The following is a 24,613-nucleotide window of genomic DNA, read 5'->3' as shown; positions in this document are numbered from 1 at the left end:
ACAGGAAAATGAAGCCAAGGATTTTACTGACCTACCTGACGTTTGTTGGTTCTTGTGAGTATAAACTTGTTTAATTTTTACATGGTTAAGATATGGTAGCATATGCCTTTTAGTCATTTTTGTTTAATATTCACCTATTTGTGGGCACTTTGCTTTCCATGTGGTTTCTTAAAAAACAAACAAAAAAACCGTAGAAGCATACTTTGACGAGAGATTTAAATATCATATTTTGAGTTCTGTATCAAAATAATAACTTTTTTTCTGACGAGACTACGATAGCCTGCAAACTGTCTGATTTCTCTTATTTGGATATATGTCCCCAGTAGTCCGTTAAATTAATAAATTATGAAGCTAATTCAAATATTACATTATTATTATTTATTAATATTTTACTTGCTTTGTTTTGCCTTTAACTATTTAAACACTCTTGTTGTAGATTTTCGTTATTAATGCAGGACAAGCTATTGGTGCACAAAGCATCTTTTAAAAGTTCATAAAAGTCATTTCAGCTTTTACTATCCACTATCTTCCAGCTCTATGCTGTTTTCTTTGTTAAATTACTATTCACAGGGTGTTTCTCACCTAATAGGGAACTTATGAACCTTTTAAATTTCAGTGTATTTGAACATATTAAAACTGTAATGTTGATGAATAGAGTATAATTATGAAGATGCTTAGTATTTAGTTTAATGTGTTTAAAGTCATACACTAAACATTAGTATCCAATAGTGTGTATTCAACTAAGAGTTAATTTTATGACCAGTCACTGTAACAAAAGTTTAATTGCTGGTTAAATTCAAACCCATAAAATAGAGTAGAAATGCCAAGTCAAATGGATCAAGAAGGAGTCAAAGATTTTGCTATAATGTTTTAAAAAAAAACCTTTTTTTAATATAGTGTTGAAGGAATATGAAAAAGATTTTTTTTTATCACAATGCAAAAAGGTTAATTTGTATGATCTGATTATCTTATTAATGTATTATTTAAGTGAATCTTTCTTATATAAGGAAAAATATATAGTTATATATAAAATATATAAAAATATAAGTTATCAGGGTAGAGCAATCATATAAATCCTGCATCAAACCTTTTTTCTTCTCAATTATTCAGGCTTTTATAAGAAACAAAAAAATATGTTCAGCTCGAATATTAATATAGAGAATAAATGACTTGACTTAGGATCAAAACAGTTTATTTTCAGACCAGATGCTATTACCATGAGGTTAGATCATGTGTTCTTTAGAATAAATCTCCTGTGGAATAATAAATAAACAGTCGGAAAGTTGAACAGAAGGAGATTGGGAGTCTCATGGAGGAGGGGGGGAACAGATGACCACGGACAGAGAAGCTGCGGTGACCTTGGGTCGTATTAACCTTTGGGGTCCCTCTCCTGGACAGCGCAGTGGTCCAAAGCGGGTGGAGCGAAAAGAGAGCCAAGGAGACAAAAGTGGCCACCTCTCCCCACCCCCTTTGACCCCAACACCCTGATCTCCATAACACTGCTCCAGCCTTACTGGGAAGCAGCGATACATTTAAAATCGCCTTAAAGCTGTTGGAGGTTTATGTGTGTGCATGCCTGAATAATCCTGCCACAGACTCCTCATCTCCCTATAAACATAGGATACTGCTAATTCTGACAAGACACCCAGCCAGCTAATCCACATAGAGTGCACAGACTGCAGTGGGTGGCCGATGTCTCTATCACTGCTAAAGCAAATCATGGACCTGATCTTCACAAAGTTAGGAGTTTTAAATCCATACTCGAAATAACTTCCATCTCCAATGGATCACCACAGAAGTTGTGAGTGATCATGTGTCCTTGTTACCTTTAGGTTAGAGCCAATTCAGTCTGTACATTCATTGCTCTAATTGAAGCAATATCCACTTTCCTCATGGTAATGAAGCTGCCGTAATAACCTGTAATACAAAGTGGCACAAAATTAGTTTGTTTATAGAGGCCTTAAAACTCTGTGGTTCAGTTAAAGAAAATCATCAGGGTTCATCAAGCCAAAGAGGAACTAACAGTGGCATTAAAACTCACATGTTGCAGCAGAGGGACATTTTAACCCTTGGTTGCTCCATTAATAAATTGGCTTAATGGAAGCCCTGGACCCCCTTCTGGTCCTTATCCCAATAATTAAAGACCTGAGGCCATGGTGATGGGGTGTCCTCCCCCTGCAATTGGAGCGTATTGCTTATTGATTTTACCCAAAGGTTTCATGTCTGAGAAAGACTTTTTCATAAAAGCTGTTGACCTAACAGACATGATCTAATTAATAGAAAGACATATATTTGGTTGAGTACCATTATATCTATGAAAAATAGCATCTTAAAACATTCTTTAAAAACTGGAGTCAGATACTTGTTGAGAGAAAAGTAGAGCACAAAAAAAAGCTAATTGGTTAATAAGGAGGGTGGAGTTCAACTTCAGGGGATTGTTTCCTCTTAAGTGTGTTTGCATGACTTTGAACTTGGCATATGCCACCTAATGGCAATCAGTGTTTAAACAAAAGACAACTTTGTCTCAAATGACCAACACAAAGGAGTGTTTGTGCAGACAGCGTGTGGCTGTTGTAGTCAGGGAGAATTTAACTCCTATTATGGAGTCAAAAGAAGCCCACCCTGAGCAGCGTGATCCCCCCTTTCCACCCAGCTTCTTTACAATTCCTCCCCCAAGTTATTCAGCTATTGTTTACGTTAGATCTCCTGCTGCTGCTGCCATGGATATAATGGGAGAAAAAGAGAGCGAGAAGAATTTGTGAATGTTCATATGCATTAAGCATTTCTTTCAAAGGCATATATCACTTTTTCAAAGTGGCAGGCCAGTTTTAGTAATGCTAAAATCTTCTCTGGACAAAGCAGAGACTCATATGCTATAGAAATGATAATGAGCATTAAATATTAGAATATTTAGCCTGAGTCTTGTAGCTCTGTAGGTGTCAGCTCTAAATCCTTGGACTATTTTTTTCCTCCTCAGATTAGCTATAAAACAGACATGTGCAGATTTATGTATATGTACTCTACCATTCAAAAGTTTAGGTTCAGTAAGACTTAAAAAAAAAAATTAATTGCATGAAAATAAAGACATTTGCAATGTTACAAAAAAGTTTTGCTTCAAATAAATGAATTTTCTATTGTGGGGGGAAAAGTACCACAGTTTGGCTGCTGCTAAAAAATACAGGTTTACCATCCCAGCAATAGATTACATTTTAAAATATATTAAAATAGAAAATAGTTATGTTAAATTGTGGTAATATTTGACAATATTACTGTATTTTTCATCAAGTAAATGCAGCCCTAGTTTTAAGGACATTTTCATTCATACACTATATTATATTATATTATATTATATTATATTATATGATATGATATGATATGATATGATATGATATTATATTATATTATATTATATTATATTATATTATAGTAAGGTAAAGTGATGGTGAGAGTGTTACAGATCTTTGCCTCATTGACCCTTCAGAGACTCTGATTAGAAACGAAGGACATTAGAATAATGTCTGGCCTCCAACAATAGTTTGTGAAGTTCAGGTCCAACCTTAGTCTGGGGACAATGGCCCGAATTGGGGGCTGGGACTGTGTGTGTGACTGGACACAGGCTGTGTGCCTTAGGCCCCACGTTGTTCATCCACCCTTCACCAACTCTCTCATGACCCTTTAGGGACCGAGGTCACAGCTCAAGGGGTGGGGATGGGTGGGGGTCTCCTGCTGCTCAGCTCATCGTCTACAAGCCCCCCAAAACCCCATTACTATCCACCTCTCATCTGAATTATCTGAATTATCCCCAAACTTGAGCTCTTAATCACACTTCTGTCCGGGTCTCATGCAGGTTGTAGAGGGTTATTAGACTTTATAATCGACATACCCTATGCACCATCATCACCATTGTGGAGACCATGGAGATCTTAGAATAGTGTGCTATAATGACAAACTTCTCTAATGAAAAGATTAGGTGAGCAGAAACATAAAACCTGTTTCTTACAAAAGTGGAATATTAATACATTTTATTGTTCTCTAAGATGGTTAGTGTTTAAGATCAAGTCCATTTATATCCCTGCTATCACATTTCCTTTTTTTTTAAATTGGATGTATCTAGCAAAAACAAAAAAACAAAAAAAACATTATATTTTTACACCAATACCTATTGCTTAGGCCCATGTGTTATACTCTATATCTCTGAATCCAGCTTGTGTGACATAACCCCCCTTTCCCCTGGGACCTCTGAATTTCATTAACACTTCGGGTGCAGTAAGCCAGGGAAGGGTCAGATGTAAGCTAGCCCTCATAAAACTGAAAGAGGAAGAGACAGACCCGTCCCATCTACATCTGCTCAGTGTGTGAGTTAACTGGGAGCGAAAGGAGCATCCCAGATATTCCCTTCAGTGGAAGACTAGTTTATAGCTCTATATATTTATGGACTCCAGTTTTGATATTGTCCAAGGTATGACTCCAAGTGATGCTTGAGCTTATATGGTCATGTTGTCATTGTTAATGTCAGATTTTGCAGCAGTGGTTTTCTAAAGTTCGCACTCTGAATAGGCAGCCTTATTAGAGAGAAACAACACTCTTAATAGTTCTGGACCAAACCGATCATTATTTTCATTCTATACTAAAAAATCTAAAACCTAAATCTAAAATCATTTTATTTTCATTTTAAATTATTTTCATTCATTTCATTCATTCATTTTACAGTCATTTTAAAAGCTAAAAGTGAATTTAGTCACCGTATAATGTACATTATAAAAAAAAAAAGTTTTGCTAAAGATAAATTTCACAGTGTTATTACATTGTTGGTGTTTTTAAAGATTTACTAAGTAAGCATTAGGTGATGGTAAAGGTAATTTAAAGGTAAAAATGCACAATTAAATATCCAGTATTAGCACACCAATATGTAAGAGAATTGCTAAATTCTCAAATATTGTCAATGTAGTACAGATATATTTTTTCATCCCTATAAGCATAACACATCTTTTTTTACAGCTCTAAATGACCTACATAAATCTAAATATGTCAAATAATAAGCAGCTAGATGCACTTAAAAGGGATAGTTCACCCAAAAATGAAAATTATGTCATTATTTGTTATATTCCAAACCTGTATGACTTTATTTCTTCTCCACACACATATTTTAAGGAACTGTTTTTGTCCATACAATGAAAGCCAATGGGGTCCAAAAACACACTGAGACTTTAAAATTATTAGCTGATCTATCCCTATGACTAAGACTCTTAGTCTCGTTTGACATTCATGGTATGGCTGTCATGATCAAGTGCAGGTGGCGTTCGAGGAACCCAGTGGTCAGAAATTTGTATATTTTAGTGCATACTGAATGGGGGGTAGGTTATAATATCCATCTAACAGATGCTGAAGGAAGGTACTTCACATCTCATCTAATGCAAGTTCAAGAGCAGACTTGTGCTCTTTAACATAACAGCTGCTGGAGACACCGGCCATCTCCAGAGGTCACATTAAAGGTTGCTTTAGGTCTGGAGTTCTCCATATAAAAAGCACAGAAGATGTGTGGAATGGCCATGTAGCGAGTTGACAATGAGAGAGGACTGGGGTGAGCCAGTGGCATGGGAAAGTCACCCTGGAACCAGACTGAAAGGAAAATGTGACCGCTGGGCTGTTTGGGATGGTGGGGGTTTGTATAAGTGGGGGGCAGATGGTCCAGACTGAGAGAGGTGCAGAAGGCTCCTGGTGGTTACCGAGAGTTGTTTTTTTGGGTGTCGTCACAGGCCTATTGTCATCAGGGTGGGTTTATTCAAAAGAGATTCCTCTAACTTGACCCCATAACTCACCCTAATTCTCCATCCCTTCTACTCTGGCTTTGTCGCATGCAGCTCTCTATGCTTCACTGGCTACATTGCGTTTGTCTCTATTGTGATGACCAGGTTTGGTTTGATGATACTGAGTAAATAGGCAGATATGCTTAGATGGTAAAGCTCACAATGACGTCAGTCCTGAGACACAAATGCAGTTTTTTGGATATGGAAAGTTATGGATGTGGAAAGTATTTTTCCAAGTCTTGAGGTGACAAAGAACACAGACATATGCAACAAACACAAAAACATGCATATCATAAACTCAAAAGGAAAAGTAGCTAAAAATTATGCTAACTTTAATGTCTATAGAAGTCAAGTCACATTTATTTCTATTGTGCTTTATGCAATAAATATTGTTTCAAAAGCAGCTTCACAGTACTAAACAAGAAACCAACAGTATTAATGTTGCAAATGTACAAATATGAATAGAATTTAAGCTCCAAAGCAGCTCTAAAAAACAAGTGTCATTTTTTTCAATAACAGTGTGAATGTTGCAATGTTCATTAGTTATGAAGCAATCTCAGTTCATCTACAGAAGGTAATAGTGTCAATATTCAGCTCAGATCAGTTCATGTTGCAGATTTCATCAATTATGAAACAGCTTCGATTCAACTATAAAGCAGCTTTACAGAAGACACTGTCATTCTCCAGCTCAGTTTAGTTCTTATTCATTAGTGTCAGTGCAGTCAAATTGATAATATTGCTGAATATTAAGTGCATTTTAAACCTGTCACCATTCTTCTTATATATAATCGTTTAATACACATAACTATTATTATAATCTCATTTCTGACCATTTATTTTACATGCAATCTTTACCTTTTAGGGTTTGTTTCATTTGTGTTCTGACCCATCTTCTATCCCTCTCTCACTTGCAGGTTTGTGTAATGGATCTGAGCTGGCTTTCCTTACGCAGCCCAGCGATGTGATCGCGGTGCGGGACAGGCCGTTGATGCTGGACTGCAGGGTGGAAGGTGAGGGTCCCATCACGGTGACGTGGCATAAGAACGGAGCGCCGCTGCTTCCGGGAGTAGGCAGCCGGGCGGAGATCCTATCCAACGGCACGCTCCTGATCCACAGCTTCCAGAAGAGACGGGATGGAGATACGAGCGATTCTGGAGAGTATTACTGCGCTGCACAGAACCACGACGGCATGCTGGTCAGCCGCAAGGCCCGTGTGCAGCTCGCATGTGAGTGACTGAGGAGAAACATGGGCAGCTAATGAAAAATTCACTATGATATGAAATCATATGCTTTGCCTATACTTTTAATTGTTTATGTGAGAAATACAGTGACACAGTGGCAGCACCAATGTACTCCTTGTCTCTGCTTTTACTCGATCCTTTCCCATCTTCCTCTGGCTGTCCCTTTGGTCCTATAAAAGCAGTAGGGTGGGTGATAATCCTGTAGAATTATAGTTGTCACTACATGCTTCCCCAGAAGGTACTACGTTACCATGGAAATGAACTCTCATTGGGAGGCCCTTCTTCTAACACCCCTATCTATTGATTATATGAACGACCAGGCTATTTAGACCACAATGCTCTTCTTGGCCCCTCATCCTACATCCCCAATGAAAATCAACATTTTAGATGCCAATATCAAGTTATCATGGTAACTTCACATATGTGAAAGTAAGAATAATGTGTACTTACTTGCAATGTACTTACAGTGTACTTACCAAGTACTGAGTAATATAAGGTAACTATGGGTTAAGATTCGGTTTAGGGGTAGGTTCTGGACTAGTACCTAGTTATTACCAAGTTATTGTAATTACTATAATAAGTATATAGTATGTACATGCGGAACGGGACTGTACACTAAAATGCTACCAGAATAATTGTTACACCACAAAATAATCTTTTAATAAATAAATTTTTTTATCTTGTTTTTTTTTAGGAAATATCTAGAAAATAATCAAATGTTATATACAAATATCTTCAAAATAGGATACATTTACTTGACACGCAAAATCATGAAGAGAATATACCCTGAAACCTCACAGTTTTATTACGTGTATGCTTAATATAATACAATTATGTAAATATAAAATTATATATATTTATTATTAAATGTATATTTCTGTAAATGTTTTTAAGGAAGCCTCTTGTTCTTTTTATTTAATGATCTAAAATACAGTAAAAACAAATATTGTGAAGTATTATTCCAATTTTAATTTTATCTTACTATATTTAAAAAGAAATAATTTATTCCTGTGATGCAAAGCTGAATTTATTTTAGCATTATTACTCCAGTCTTCTTCAGTGTTATAAAAGTTGTGCTGCTTAATATTTTTGTGTAAATTGTGATACATGTTGTTTATCAAGATTCTTCGATGAATAGAACGTTCAAAAGAATATACAATAGAACATATCTCACTCAACTGATATTAATTATTATTTCTATGGATTATATCTCACTCAATTCTCTTCGTCCCACAGCTCTCCCTAAATTCCATACTCACCCAGAGTCCATGTCAGTAGATGAGGGAGGTGTTGCACGTTTCCAGTGTCAGGTCAATGGCATTCCTGAGGCCAACATCACTTGGGAGAAGGACCGTGTTGTGCTTGGAACCTCTGATGACAGGTAACATGGTCCTAGCAAACAGTCTTTCTTTATTTTGTTCCTCACAATTGCTCATTCGTGTTACTCTTTCTCCACAGGTACACACTTCTCCCAATGGGTATTCTGCAGATTACAGGAGTTAAGAAATCAGATGCTGGCGTCTACCGCTGTGTCGCCACCAATATCGCCAACACCCGCTACAGCCATGAAGCCTATCTGAACGTAACCGGTCAGTAGTCAACCTTGATCTGACAAACACCCCAGATTGCATGTACATACCTTTAACCTTAAACTTTGTTCATCCAGTAAATAAGGCCTAAATTATGTTTGTATTGAACATGTGGCTTGATGAAGGACACAACCAGAACATTGATTACCTCGAATGTCATGATGTCAAATGTCATCCTAATATTATCATCTCTTTATTTGTTCCTCAATGCTCAGGAGGTGTCCCTCGCACCTATAAGGAACCATTCATCCTGTCCGGCCCACAGAACCTCACCATTACCGTCCATCAGACCGCCATCCTGGAGTGTATCGCCACCGGAAACCCTCGCCCGATTGTGTCTTGGAGTAGACTTGGTAGGAATCCTCATACTTAAACTGTCCAAGGATAACTGGGTGTGTTCACACGTGGCGATTAAAACGAACTTTGGTGCGATTGCTCTGTTGCAAGAATTAGTGCGGTTCATTTGAATAAGTGTGAACGCTGTCATCCGGACCCTGGTGACACCAAACAAGCGGACTGAGGCCCCTGAATAGGTGGGTCTCTGTCCTCTTCCAGTCAAACTCTGGTGCGGTTCGACTGAAATATGAACGCAACACGATCCAAAGACATGTAAACAAACCCAAAACAGGACGTGATGTCACAAGATGCGATCCTGAAAAGGACAGAATGCTCAAGAATACCTGGTTCTTCTCGTCATAGTCCCGATGCTGTCCATTACAGTTCAGTTCATTTAGTCCAGCACTGCATTGTTTTGGATGTTCAATAAGTTCCGTCGCAAAATATACGTTTTTGTTTTGTAGATTTTGGTTCAGACAGTGTGAACACTACGCGAACCAGGGCTAAATGTATCTTTTTCTTTTTTGGTCCAGACCAAAAGGACCAAGAAAAACGAACTACAAGTGTGAACGCACCCTTAGTTGTTCTCTAGTTCTGTTCTCCTCGTAATTCATTTCCTTCTCATTATCCATTTCCATCAGATGGCCGATCGATCGGAGTGGAGGGCATACAGGTGCTGGGCACGGGGAACCTGATGATCTCAGATGTCTCCCTTCAGCACTCTGGAGTATATGTGTGTGCTGCCAACCGGCCCGGCACCAGGATGAGGCGTACCGCTCTGGGCAGGCTGGTCGTGCAAGGTAACCTTACTGGATTTCTAACAGAAATCCAAAGATATTATTTTGTGACTAATAGTACTCATCTTCCACTCAGGCTTAAAATCCTTTTTATTATTCCTCTTCATTTTGGCATTTTTATGTCAGATTAAAGATCATTTACAGTGCCTACTGTTCAAAAGTTCAGGGTTGGTAAGATTTTTAAAATGTTTTTGAAAGTCTATTCTGCTAATTATAAGTAACTCTGAAACTACATGTCAACTAACTCTCATTAGAGTATTAGTAGACTGTTAGGTTAGGGTTAGTAGAATAAGTTGACATGTAGTTGCAAAGTTTCTTCTAGTCAGTATAATGTCTGTTGAGGAGCATCAAAATAAAGAGTTAGTAGATATTAAGCAGACAGTCTACTAATACTCTAATGAGAGCTAGTTGACATGTAGTTGCAGTTATGTTTAAAGTGGACCATGAAAAAAAAGTATTACCTTACAATTTAAAATAACTTTTCTATTTTAATATGTAATTTATTCACGTGATTACAAAGTCGTCAGTGTCACATGATCCTTCAGAGATCATTCTAATATGCTGATTTGGTGAAACATTTCTTCTTCTTATCAATGTTGAAAATAGTTGTGCTGCTTCATATTTATGTGGAAACTGTGATGAATAGAAAGTTGATTGAAATAGGGTTGATTTGAAATCTTTTGTATTTGATGTCACGTTTGATCAATTTAATGCGTCCTTGATAATAATTTTATTTTGAAAGGTAGTGTATTGAATCACAGAACTATATGTTTTAGCTTCAGTGTTTCATAAATGGTCCAAACTCATAGGGAAAGTAATAGCTGACCCCACACCGCTTAATCCTGATTTGTTGTGACACAAGTTCACCAAGCACCACTATTACAGTAATTGTATTACTTGCACACTTCACTGAGCACAACATAGCAAGCATATTATCTTTTGTGTGTGTATAATGAAAGTATGAAGTATTTGTCGGGTGCTATGATGACCAGGCGTCAAGCAGAATTGGTTTTGAACATGACCCTTGTAAGCTGACTGGTCAGCACAGCAGGAGAAGTCAATGTTCAGGCCCTCCCTTCTCTCTGCCCTTTTTGTTATTTTTTCTCACTCACTCTGTACTGGGTCTGATGGTGTGGGACTCTGACTACCATTATGGTAATTGAGGCCTGCTGGTGCTGTCCAGCTGGGCTTGAGAGGAATAGCTTGTGTAATGAAGTCAGCTGTTAGGAGATATCCCCCCTTCAACACCCCAATGACAAAGCTCATCCATCACCCTGCTACTGTCCGTACATTCAACCTGATCATATATCCCTGAGGGATAAATGTGCTCCTCTTATTGGCTATCTTCAAAGTAGCTGCACACTGGGGGTCTTTAGGAATAGACAACATGAGAACAAATGGGTAAATCATCCATGAGAGAGTGAAGTACAAATGGGTAAATCATCCATTAGAGAGTGAAGTACAAAAGTCATATTTAATACCACACAGTCAGTAGCTGTGAAGATCTATGCTTCTCATTCATCTGAACATAAGCATAATCATGTATTTTAACATCTTACACAGTAAAAGTGATGGCCAGGAGACAGAAAAACATAATCAAAGCTCTGAATATCTGCTCCTGAGATAATGCAGATTATCCTCTTGTACTCTTGTCCTTATGCATCTGTTCATTCGTTAAATTGTTGTTGGAATTGCACCCAGGTGTGCTTTCTCTATCTGTGACCCAAATGTCCAGCTTAAGCCTGATCAATCAATAGTCACCCCTATCAGTCTTTTACAACAGAATTGGCAGTGAAGCCATTTGGGGGAGGTAATCTTGAATGTATTGATTCATTTATTGATCCACTTTTTTGTGTAAGATGGGAACAAAGAGATTAGGTTAGGTTATTTCGCCAAAATGGAAACCAAAAACCTTCCCAATACACCCTGAGAAAAGCCTTGTTAAGTAAGTCAGATCAATGATGCAAATGGAAATTTAGAGTAACGAGAAAGAGAAATTCCATGCCAAGGAATTGCTCAAAAATGCTTTATTAACAACACTTTACAATAAGGTTCAATTTGTTACCATTAACACAACTGCCAATGAACAACAAATTGTAAAATGTATTAATATTGTTAATTATTTAGTTAATGTATTATGAATTGATATTTTACTTGATGAACAAGTATAGAAATTCAGATAGAAGAAGCAGAAAGGGGATTATGGATATTTTAGTCACACATTTGATAACTTCTGTGCCGTCTGTCTGCCTGTCACAAAGGTAAAATCAGCACCTCCTAGTCAAGTTCAGGTCTATTTATGAAAGGTTGTTGTCCGACTCTCAGCTCATTGTGGAAGTGAGGTCTGCACTTTCACACACCCGTGAAGGTTGGGACAGATGCTGAGCCAGGATGTGGACAATAGAGAACAAAAGGGTAGACAGGCAAAGAGCAGTGTGTGTGTGTGTATGTTTTGGGAGGGGCGAGGTATCCCCTCTCACCTCTGCCCTCTCATTTCTCACCTTTGACATTGGCCTAGGAAGCTCTAGTAGAGAGCCAGCGGAGGGGGCGGAGTCTCCTCTGACAGACAGGTAATGAAGCAGCGAGGGCGGGGCAAGCAGAATGGATGGTCCTCAAATGAGGACGGGTGATGGTCCTTCTTGACCCTCCCCCATGGTTTCCATAGCATTACGAGGCCAGCTGGTGGTCAGGCAACGGGTGACGAAGTTCAAGAGAGGGACTATGACAGTATCGAGGGAACCCCTTCCATTGTCTTCACCCTGGGTTATTTTTAATATGAAAAAATGAAAGGGTGTTGACTGGTTCAGCTGAAATTTTTAACCTGAAAATGTATGCCATACACATCATAGCAAGTGCAAAAATAGCCATTCATATTGAACATGGGCTTGAAATCCAGTGATTGCTCTCAAGAATTAGTTCATTTTGTTATGCGTATGAAAGTATTACACATCAAGAGGCAGCCATGTTTTTCAACAATAATAATTGATTGCACAAGTCACACAACAGAATGAAACGAATGAGGAGGAATAGCTGATCAGATTCAAGGTCAGGATCTGAGAACCTGCTAAAAGAATAACTGATCAATAGATGAGGTGGATTGGACACTGATGCTGTCAGTTGACCCTGGTTGTAAAGACGCAGCTGGTTAGTTGAGGGGAAAACAGACCCCAGAAAGCTGATGCTGCTATCTAATTGTACTCTGATTGCTTCCTCTTTGCAGGCAAGGGAAATTGCATGTCATGAAATTATAAATCCATCTGAAACAGTCACAGATCGACATGTGCATGTGTTTTATGTGTGCGTGAGCTCTGTTTATAGCTGACTTTTATTATTCGTTTACATGTAATTAAGAAGTTTGATTTCAGTCAGACTAAAAACACTAATTCGTCTTTTTAAGATGCCATATAAATGCTTGAGCCTGACGGAAATAGAACAAGAGCAGTTTTGATTATTCCTTTTGACTACACGTGTTATAATGTGAAAACCTTTTGCTAAAAGAATAAGTTTCATGCTTATACCACAGCTAAACATGTTTATAATAACATGGTGCAAAGTAGAAAAGTATCATTTTTGGAAATCAGGGCTAATAATAAAGCTCAACTGCTCAACTGCACTACCAGTCAAAAGTTTGGAGTCATTTTTTACATAAAAAAAAATAAATTATTTTATGCTTATCAAGGCTGCATGATAAGAAATGCAGTAAAAACAGTAATATTGCGTAATATTATTACAAATTTAAATAACAGTTTTCTGAATAAAATTATATTTCTTATTAATATGATAAAAGTTTTTGCTGCTTAATATTTTTGTGGAAACTGTGATACACTGCAATTCAAAAGTTAAGGGTAAGTCCGTTTTCTTTTATAAAAGACATTAATATTTTTATTCAGCAAGGATGCATTAAATTGATCAAAAGCATCACGGTTTCCACAAAAATATTAAGCATCAAAAACTGTTTTCAACATTGATTGAATAATAAGAACTATTCTTAATACTTGAGCACCAGTGATTGATAATAATTGAGCAGCAAATCATCCTATTAGAATGATTTCTGAAGGATCATGTGACACTGAAGACTGGAGCAATGATGCTGAAAATACAGCTTTGATCAGAGGAATAAATCACATTTTAAAATACATTAAAATGGAAAAAAGTTATCTTTATTAATCTTTATTCCAAAATGTTAGCCAATTGTGTATATCAGATGCCAGACAGATGCAGCATGTATCGGATCCCTCTCAAGGCCTTTATTTAGTCCGTCCTCAGTTTAAAACATTTCTATTCAAGGATGTCTATTCATCAACAGTTCTACTCAGGTTCAAGTGTGAAGTGCTTCTTGGGAGAGAGGAGAACCACTATGACGTGGCTGATGAATGACACCCCCTCCTCACACACACACACACACACACCGCTGTTCATTCAGATTGCGTCTGGAGGTCTGAAGTGACCTCTGTCCTATTGTGCCCTGCTATAGTTTCATTAAACACACCCCTCCAGCCCCTCCCACTGCTCACTTTGACCCTAATGTCTTAGCAGAACCCAATGAAGTGTTTTTAAAGGCTGCATTTCTCATTTCAGGCCTACAAGGACCCATATGATGAATTTTATGTTTTTATAGGGGTGCTTGATGTCTTGTTGTGGTTTTCTAACCTCAGTTTTTATGCATTTTAAGTCTTTTTTTGTGCCTGTTTTAAAAAATAAAATATATATATATATATATATATATATATATATATATATATATATATATATATATATTTTAGGGCTGTCAAATGATTAATCACGATTAATCACATCCAAAATAAAAGTTTTTTTTACATAATATATGTGGGTGCACTGTGTATAATTATTTTGTATATATATATAAATACACACACATGCATGTATATTGAAGAAAAAAATATTATTTATATATAAAATATTTATATTTATATATAATAAAAATTATATATAAATCTATATACAGTATATACATGAAAATATTTCTTAAATATATACAAGCATGTGTGTGTATTTATATATTTAAAATAATTATACACAGTGCACCCACATATATTATGTAAAAAAAACTTTTATTTTGGATGTGATTAATCACGATTAATCATTTGAGAGCCCTAATATATATATATATATATATAAACTAGAAATATTTTTATATATATATTTAAGTATATATAAATATATACTATCATTTAAACATCAAATGAAAAAAAATACTAATACTACTAATAATGATAAATAAATAAATTAAATAATTAAATAAAAAGTATTAAAAAAAAAGAGGTGCCCATATCTTTTCAAAAGTATGCTTTCGCTCTTGATTTATTTATCTATTAGAGTTTAAGTGAACTTACTTTCCTTATCAATTGATTCTGAAGTAGATTTTAAAAGAAATCTTTTCATTTTTAATTCTATTTTAGATATTATTCAGGGCACAATGATGAAAAACAACAATCAGCTGTGAAACCCAATTAAACATCTTCTGTGCGGCTCATATTGATCTGCCAAATCTATATTTTTGTCCAACGGTTTTAGAAATGTTGACCTCTTTTGAAGGGGGAGCTTCGCTGTTTTAAAGATCGGTGCCTGATTAATAGCTCTCTATTGAAATAGGGTTCCCTTTGACCTATGACCCTCCACACCTCCACAGAGCACTTCGGACCCTCTTCCCAGGGAGAAGGGGTTTGGTCTGGGGGTGTCTGGTTGTGGTGGGTGTCAGTAGATCAATGAGATGCATAGTCCTGGGGTCTGGAGAGCTCTACATATATGCATGGCCATTGTGCGGACACTGAAGAGGTGTCAAGCGGAGCGATGAACCTGCATCTGTGACGCTGAGCCAGACGAGCGGCCGATAGAGAGCACAAAACTAGAGTTTAAGTTCAAGATCTGATTTTTGAATTGAGTGCATTTTATAAGGGCCATATACTGGTAAAATATGAATGTCTTGATGTTAAACAAATGTATCTCTGGTTCTCATTTGAAATGAGCTTTGTCTCTGTATCATACTGTCTGTGCTGCGTAATATTTTCACATTCATAACTGAAATTAAAGTTTTATTTTAGATCAAAACAGACATATTTTAAAGCTATTCATATCATTGTCTTGGTTTTGATATAATTAAATTGTAACACTTTACAATAAGGTTCATTTGTTAACATTTGTATTCATTAACATGAACTAAGAGTGAAAAATACTTTTACAGCATTTATTAATCTTAATTTCAACATTTACTAATACTTTATTAAAATCAAAATTTGTTTGTGTTAATTTTATTTAATGGGTCTGAATAACGAACTATGAATTTTTTTATTTTATTACCTACATTATCAATGATTAATAAATACTGAATTATAATATGTTTATAATAGTGATTATACTTTAGTTAATTAATGCATTAACTAATGGACCTTTTTGGAAAGTGTTACTAAATACATTATTAAATTGGTTAAATGAATAAATATCTTTGTTGTTGTTGTTTTTTTGGTATAATTGAGACTATTATAGTTTTAATTTTTATATTTTACTTTAAATTTTTGTTAAAGTTTTAGCAATTTTTTTTTTATGTGTATTGGGTTTCTTTTTTAAATATGCCTATATAGTTTTTAGTCATTTTTATTTCATTTTAGTTTTAGTTATTTTAGTACATCAAGTTAGACTAAGTGAAAATAATAACTGTTTTCTTGGCAGCTAGCTGACATAAAATAAGTTTAAGTTTTTTAATATTATATTTCAGTTAACATTTATTTTATTTCAAGTAATGGCTTTAGTTTTATTGGTAACACTTTACAACAAGGTCTCATTTGTTAACATTAGTTAATTTATTAACTAACAAGAACTAACCACGAGCAATACATTTGTTTGTTAATCTTTGTTAACATTAGTTAATAAAAATACGTTGTTCATTGTTTGTTCATGTTAGTTCACAGTGCATTACCTAATGTTAACAAATACAACATGTGATTTTAATAATTTATTAGTAAATGTTGAAATGAACAAAGATTAATAAATGCTGTAGAAGTGCAGTTCATTATTAGTTTATGTTAACTAATGTTAACCAATGAAACCTTATAGTAAGGTGTCACTGTTTGAGTTAGTTAACTTGAATGCTAACCCTGTCGCTCTCTCAGCTCCTCCAGAGTTCCTGCAGTGGCCGCAGTCTGTGTCGAAGGCAGCAGGGGGCAGCGCAGTGTTCACGTGTGTGGCTCAGGGTGTTCCTGAACCTCACATCATATGGCTGAAGAATGGAAAGATACTCACGCCTGGTGACAATGTCAAACTCACCAACAATAACAGGTACACACAGTTAGGAGACTCACAAATTGCAACAGGAATACACAAAATTACTGCTGAAATACAGTAATTTCAGCAGTCTGAATTTAATTAATTGCAACAGGAATACACAAAATTACTAAATAATTACAAAATAATTTACAGTAATTAACTTACAGTAATTTCAGCAGCCTGAATTTAATTAATTGCAACAGGAATACACAAAATTACTAAATAATTACAAAATAATTTACAGTAATTAACTTACAGTAATTTCAGCAGCCTGAATTTAATTAATTGCAACAGGAATACACAAAATTACAAAATAATTTACAGTAATTAACTTACAGTAATTTCAGCAGTCTGAATTTAATTAATTGCAACAGGAATACACAAAATTACTAAATAATTACAAAATAATTTACAGTAATTAACTTACAGTAATTTCAGCAGCCTGAATTTAATTAATTGCAACAGGAATACACAAAATTACAAAATAATTACAAAATAATTTACAGTAATTAACTTACAGTAATTTCAGCAGTCTGAATTTAATTAATTGCAACAGGAATACACAAAATTACAGCTGAAATACACTTAGCCATAAAACCTTCAGAAATACACATGCCTATAAACATAAATTACACACAAAAAAAAAAAAATTATGTTTAGGTGCATATTTAGATTTTTGTATTTTTTAATTTATTGTTTTTGTTTTTCTAAATTTATTTTCTCTTTAACTGTTTTCTATTTTTTTTGTAAGAGAATATAAAAACAATATTTTAGCTGCTTTATGGACCCTTTTCACAGACTGTGATGACTCGTTTTCACAGTAATCAACATTGCAAATCGAGTAAATATTTCTAGTATTTTCATGTTTAAAAAATGTAATACACATTCTATATTTTGCGTTATATTACTTTGGCATTAAATGACTGCTGCGATGCTGTTTCTAATAAGAACGGCAAATATGACATCTTTCTCTCTTCTGACCAACGTAAGAAATCTCTCGATATTTTTTCCCTCTTTTGAAAAAGTCTTGGATTTTTTCTTTTGCTATTAGAGCAAATGGGAATACAAAAATCATATTTGCAGTCATCTCCCATTCACTACTATAGAAGTTTACCGAACTATGACGACTTCAGCTTTTGAGAACCCCAGAAATATAAAAAGGTTAATTTACCTATGAAAATTTCTGGTGTCATTACCAACCTCTGTCCACTAGATGTCAGTGTTCACCTGTTGTAATGTGCAATATCTGTAAATGTTAACAAGGTCCCAACATCTTCACAGTTTAGATTTTTGTAAAATAATTGTTATTGTTTTTAGCACCCTGGCCGTGACTCGCATCACATCAGAGGACGAGGCCATATACCAGTGCATCGCTGAAAACTCGGCCGGCACTAACCAGGCCAGCGCTCGTCTGGCTGTTTCCCTGGCCAAAGAGCTGCCCGATTCCCCTCAGGGCCTGAAAGCCACGGCTCTGTCTAAAACCACCTTGCAGCTCTCCTGGACACAGCCGCCGGCTGAAATCACGGACGGGATCATCGGATACGTGCTGCACATCCGCAAGTATGGCGGTAAGTGCCTCTGGAGTTCTGGGCTGCGTTTAACTCCACTTCAGACATACATTCGCAAACTTCCCAAGGCACTTCCCCTCGGGGGAATCCCCAACTTTATCAAGTTGGCGCTGGCGGGAAGGAAGTTTAAATGGACAGACCCTCGACTCCTCGATTTTGAGTCTACTCAATATTTACTATTCAGTAAAGCAGATCCATAAACCACAATGCAACACGATTGGGACGTCAGCAGATTGAGCTTAATTTACCCCCACTCCATACAACCAATGGCTAATGCACCACACTTTTGTTTTCAGAGCCTGAGAGTAAAGAACTACAGGAGGCAGTGAGTAAGACAACATTTCAGCATGACCTCACAAACCTTGAACCTGCGACCACCTACTCCATCTACCTGAAGGCCTACTCTCCTCTGGGTGCCAGTGAACGCTCCAGTACTGTGGTTTCCACAACACTAGGGGGCGGTATGTAGCTACACACTGGATGCTGTTTGGTTCATGTTTTGCTTAGGCCACTACAATTTCAAACTCTTCCTCCATCTCCCCAGCTGTCTCTTCTCTGAGCCACGTCAGCATTTCTAGCTCCCTCTGTCCACACATATGTCCTTTCCCTGTTTTGTCACAGATGTTTGAGCATGGCTTCCTTTTTGCCCACCCGGCTTATGTTTTTTCCCTTCAACAGAATTAACTTTGACAGTGTTCCTTATTCCTCTGAGCTGATTATAATGTTTTTTCTTTCTCTATCTCCCATCTAGTGCCCAGTCCACCTACATTTTTCACCAAAGCAATAAACAGCACTGCAGTCCAGGTCCTATGGGAGCTTCCCAGTAAGCCTGGGAAAACGGAGGGTTTCCGACTGTCATACCGCAGGGTTCCTCATGGAGAGATCCTGGGGCCGATTCAGTTGCCATACCATGTTAACGCTCACACCTTCTCTCATCTCGGTGAGGGATAACAGTTTCTGTTTGTGTAAACTATGTTGATTCAGCAATAGATGCAATATATATTTGCAGACGCCATACGGTTTGCTGTTTTCTTATCAAATGCAATTTAATTCATGAATTTGAAATATATGTTAAGTCATAGGTTTTCAAATTGGCTGTTGGCACCTGCAGAAAATTTGAGAGCATGTTTTAAGGCTTTCAAAGTAAACCTTAATATTGTTTTGCAATTATATTTAGTGTGAAAAGTGCAATACAAAATCTAAAAGTGTTTCAGTTTTATATAACATTACTCTGATAGATAAAATATAGTTTATTTTAAATAATTATTGTTTTATTGTTTAAAATAACTGTAAAAATTTGTACAATAAAAACAAAAGCCAATTATTTAATTTAGCACAAAAAAAAACATGTCTTTATAATACATTTTGTGTAATTTTTTTATAACTGAAAATGTTTATTTATATATACCTTTATATTTTTTGGAAGGGGGTCCCTGACAAATGTGAATCACCACTTTTTTTGGTTGTTTGGCATCAAACAGTAAAATAATAAATAAAAACACCCTGTTTTCAGTGTATAAATATGCCTACTTTTCAAGTCAAGAGCTTTATTGTCATCTGTACTTTAGTACAATCCAATTCTTATTTTGTTACACATCCCTGTAGAATTTTCCCACATAATCAGCACAAAAAAGCCATCAGATTTCATCTACCCCTGCTTATTTTGACGTTTTATACTGAAAACTCTCTCGCTTCTCTACTCAGTCTAAATGACCTGTTTCAGCACCTCTGGAGAAGCCATTATGTTTGTACAGTGATAGTTGAAATGTTCTGAAGTATATAGTGCTAGAGAACAAACACTCCTCTAAGAATAGATCTTAGTACTATTACGTGAAAAAGTGTGAGTTTCAGGAAACTCAGAAAGGAGTGAAAATTGAGATGATGAAAGCAAGATCGTACATCACGAACAAATAAAGGTGCCAAAGTAAAAGGAGCATAATAGCCAGTGGGTTTTACACCAGACCTCAACCCCCATGACTCAGCTGATCAATAGCTCTATGGTGACTGACTGCAAAGTCAACAAAACCAGCTCAATGTATATGTGTTAGACCTAGACACGAATGCATGTGTATCTTTGATTGATTTGCAGTGTGTGCGATACTGACCGATTAAATTTTTTCCCCATAGACCCTGGCGCTGTGTATGAAGTCAAACTGGTGGCCTACAATGGCAATGGAGAGAGTGACTGTTCAAAGAAACTGGTGTCACTGGCTGAGGACGGGACTAGTGCTAAAACCAGAGCAGGTAAAGCAGCTTTTGCTTTGGCACATATGTTCATTATTTTGAAGTGCACTGTATAATGACCATGTTCTGTGGTTCAGGAGAGGAAACTCACTGTAACTGCAGGGGTGTAGAGAGCTCGGTCAGCAGTATTGTGATTGGCATCCACATCGGCATGGCCTGCATCATTTTCTGCGTGCTCTTCCTCATGTTCGGATATCGGCGCAGGTAATGGAGCTTTTGGTTAGATGATGTCATGAAACTACATGCACAAATTTTACAAATATTTGCTTATTAATTCACTTCACAAATATGGAATATTATAATATTAAAATATATTAAAAATATTAATTCTATCTATCTATCTATAAATATATGTATAAAGTGAGAGAGAGAGAGAGAGAGAGAGAGAGAGAGAGAGAGAGAGAGAGAGAGAGAGAGAGAGAGAGAGAGAGAGAGAGAGAGAGAGAGAGAGAGGAGAGAGAGAGAAAGTGTTTTAATGACTACAATTTCCATTCAAATATAAGAAAAATATTTTATATTTGTTAAATATTTTAAATATGAGGGAAGAAAAAAACACTAAACTTAGTTAAGGTATCTGACAAAATTATTTGTATATGCAAAAAAGCATAGAAAAACAAAAAGCTCACAGGAAAAGGCATGCATTGACTACAACATAATCAGTTATTAAAATGTCATTGGTTCTCTCTTGTTTTGTTCATAATTAATAATGTCGCACAATTTGGCATGTTTCATTGTGTTATCACAAATAAAACTATTGACTCCAAGCACAACTAGCAATATACTTACAAAATCTTTTTAAAAAAAAAATAATAATATTTGAATAAAGGATCCGAGATGTCCATTTTTCTTGGCCGGACATCACTTTTGGCCACTTCTGTAGTTTAATAAATATGATATAAATACATTAATAAATGCATTTAAATTTTGTCTCAGTTTCCTCTGTAGGAAAGGGACTCAGGACAGCTGGTCTGTGCCACAGGGCGAAGATGGAGGACATCATTCTCAAAGCAATGGCATCCCAAAAGAGGGAGTAACACGGCCTGCTCAAGGCATTGAGTTAGTTCCTCCGGTAAGACTATCATCTGTGGTCTAGCTTCTCAGTGCATTATAACTGAGAATAAGCTGTCTTTAGCAGATTGTCTATTTTAGCAGATTGTCTATTTTTACAGATTGTGACTCACCAGTTTGATCAGCAGGAAGGTTGTTTTGCTGCCAAAACACTTTTACACCTTTTCTTGTCTGTTATCAGAGTTTATATCATCAGCAACAATACTTTAGCATCTCAGGCCCTGTTTACACCTGGTATTAAGATGCGTTTTGATCGATTGGATCACAAGTGGACGACGCTAAATACAGGTGTAAACGTGGTCTAAAACGTTTTGAGCTTGTCCACTTTTGATCACTTCCAAAGGTAGAAAATGCATTTGACCAGATTGCCTTTATAGTGCAAATGCTCATGTGGTCGAATCATGTGTTCAAACAGACACAAAAGACCACCTACTGACTTAAAGCATAAACATTATAGGAAGCGCTCTAGCTAGACGTGATTTAAACTTTATTTTGTATTATTTATTTTTTATTTAAACTATGTATTTTGGCTGAAGACCCAAGTTTAGGTTGAAGATGAAAAACGTACCAAGCACAATGTTCTCTCACTATTCCTGATTTCTAACACACACTCACAACGTTCAGTGAGGTCTTGCGGCTGTCAGAGCAGAAACTAAAGCTGCTGCTCTCCGTGTGTTTTTCCGTCATCTCCGGGCACGTTCATTTGTAAATTGCTTGAGCTTATTTCATCCATTAGATCAAAAAATCTGAAAAAACCCATACATTTGCCTGCCCAAAGACCCTCCCCTTAAAGAAATCAGGACAGAAGTGTTTGAAAGTGGGCATAAGAGACAGATTAAAACACCAGGTGTAAACGGGACTGTGTCTCCCTCGTCTACTTGTCAACCAAAACGCATTTTAATTCCAGGTGTAAACAGGGCCTCAGTGAGTGCACTGCAATGGAAAACTGCAGTTGTCTGCTCTGCTTGTCAGGGTTTTTTAAAAAGGTAGCATATCATACTAAAAGCTGTTTTCTCTTTTTCAGGTTCCTAATATAGATCGCCAGACCCAATGCCAGGTTCTTATTGAGCAGCACTCGTCCAGTCTGCCAGGCACAGGCACAGGCACAGGCACAGGCTAGCACTGCCTCAGTGATCTCGCTCTTTGTGGTTCCTCTGCCTAGCCTGCCCACCAAAGTCCCCTTTAATCCATATTTATCATGCCCTGGCCGTCACTTAAACTGCTGCTACTGTTGAAGGGTGTAAAGTATCTACAAAAATGCATATAGTGTTTTGCTACTGTAATTGAGTTTAAGTGAGCCCGTCCCATTTGTTTCCTCGTTTCCTCCCTAAAGAACCAAAGCTTCACTGCTTTAAGATCTATATGCCGACGTGTCCGCACAAGAACACCAAATGATAGCCTTAGGAGATACTGAACACTGTTTTTAAGTTGCAAATAGTTTTACGGCACTCTTTCTGAGCATAAATACACAATGGAAGCAAATCAAAACAAAGAATAATACCAAAACCACTTTGTATTTTATTACCAAAGGACTTTCTGCTAAAACCAAAACTTCCCTTTGCAATGCGTCCTGTGGTAATAAAATACACACAAAAGATAAACATAAGATTTATCGAACTACATGATTTACAAAACAAGCTATATTCTCAGTTGAAATGATTACAGGGAACAGAGGTTTGTTCCATTTGTTAGCCTTAGCTCGGATATATACCAAGATTAATAACGTGGCCTTGCTTTTGCCTTCGCTTGTGGTTGTGCGAGTTCAAATAAATTGATTGTTGTATGTTTCACCGTACATGCCTCGAGGCAGGCTACCCCAGAGGAACCATAAAGGTGATGGATTCCTATTCCTATCCCTCGTAATACCCACCAAAAGCTGTATACCTCCAAAGATAGCTACCTCAGAATGTTATTTTGGGCTAACTTTAGTCCCTGCTGATAAAGCATGCCTACCTCAGCCAAAAAATGTCCAGATACCCGCTACTCTTCCCACTGCCAGTGCCTGTGCCATCTGCCTCCAGAACCTGCATTCAGGTGCCCATCTGGTCGACTGCCATGGAGAGTGTGACCTTAGCCGCTCCAAATATTGCCTTAGCAGACAAAAGCTGTCTGGGAACCCTTCCCTACCTCATCATCGTCCAGAGACACGTGTGCTCAGCCATTGCTCCAAAAACACCTTTGATACGATTCTCTCCACGTCCATCCATCGTACGCTTTGGATATGATGATTTGGATCCTGTCAAGCCATTGCGAAGGATTCCTCTCTGATGCTGCTAAACTCCAAAGAAAATGATGAAAGAGCAGGAAGAGAGGGGGGATTCGTTTTGTTCGGAGAATGTGACATGAAAAGTTTTTGCATGGAAAGTATGGACCCAATGGGATATTTTTGGGCCTTTCCATGTGGATACCCGTTAAACCAAAAGCTTAGGCTACTTTTGTTTTTCCCACCAAGGAATATGTGATGGCATCGAGAGGATGTTTATCCAAAGTGATTCTTTTCAGCCAAACCAACTGGTCTTTTCTCCAGATGCCAAATCGGTTGCCATGGGAGCTTGAAGGAGCTGCGAGATGATGGTTGATTTCGGGTTTACTGAGAAACCGCCGCATTCTCTCTTCCCCAAACAAACAGGCATGGCAGCAGATTATCCAAAAATGTTTTTGATATGAAAACCAAGCTTTATG

The 24,613-nt window shown here is 36.8% G+C and overlaps 1 protein-coding gene across 1 annotated transcript in view; it reads left to right on the top strand.

The window, feature by feature from the left end:
- Window positions 1–24,064, top strand: part of si:ch211-57n23.4 (immunoglobulin superfamily DCC subclass member 3) — a 24,326-nt gene extending 262 nt beyond the window's left edge. The window contains exons 1-14 of the mRNA XM_056249654.1: window positions 1–54; window positions 6,722–7,033; window positions 8,285–8,429; window positions 8,507–8,637; window positions 8,853–8,990; window positions 9,615–9,773; window positions 16,898–17,063; window positions 18,369–18,619; window positions 18,916–19,080; window positions 19,371–19,559; window positions 20,747–20,863; window positions 20,941–21,067; window positions 21,797–21,932; window positions 22,956–24,064. The exon at window positions 1–54 is cut by the window's left edge and continues 262 nt beyond it. Coding sequence (XP_056105629.1) covers window positions 9–54; window positions 6,722–7,033; window positions 8,285–8,429; window positions 8,507–8,637; window positions 8,853–8,990; window positions 9,615–9,773; window positions 16,898–17,063; window positions 18,369–18,619; window positions 18,916–19,080; window positions 19,371–19,559; window positions 20,747–20,863; window positions 20,941–21,067; window positions 21,797–21,932; window positions 22,956–23,051 — 2,178 coding nt within the window. The 5' untranslated portion in view covers window positions 1–8 and the 3' untranslated portion in view covers window positions 23,052–24,064. The remainder of the gene's footprint in view (window positions 55–6,721; window positions 7,034–8,284; window positions 8,430–8,506; window positions 8,638–8,852; window positions 8,991–9,614; window positions 9,774–16,897; window positions 17,064–18,368; window positions 18,620–18,915; window positions 19,081–19,370; window positions 19,560–20,746; window positions 20,864–20,940; window positions 21,068–21,796; window positions 21,933–22,955) is intronic.
- Window positions 24,065–24,613: the final 549 nt, after the last annotated feature.

The sequence above is a fragment of the Rhinichthys klamathensis genome, unplaced genomic scaffold, assembly GCF_029890125.1.
Source record: "Rhinichthys klamathensis goyatoka isolate OS25496 unplaced genomic scaffold, OSU_Roscu_1.1 h1tg000060l_1, whole genome shotgun sequence".
In the NCBI taxonomy this organism is placed as follows: Eukaryota; Metazoa; Chordata; class Actinopteri; order Cypriniformes; family Leuciscidae; genus Rhinichthys; species Rhinichthys klamathensis.
Note: the sequence above shows the minus strand (reverse complement) of the source record. Positions and strands in the feature narration are given on the sequence as shown.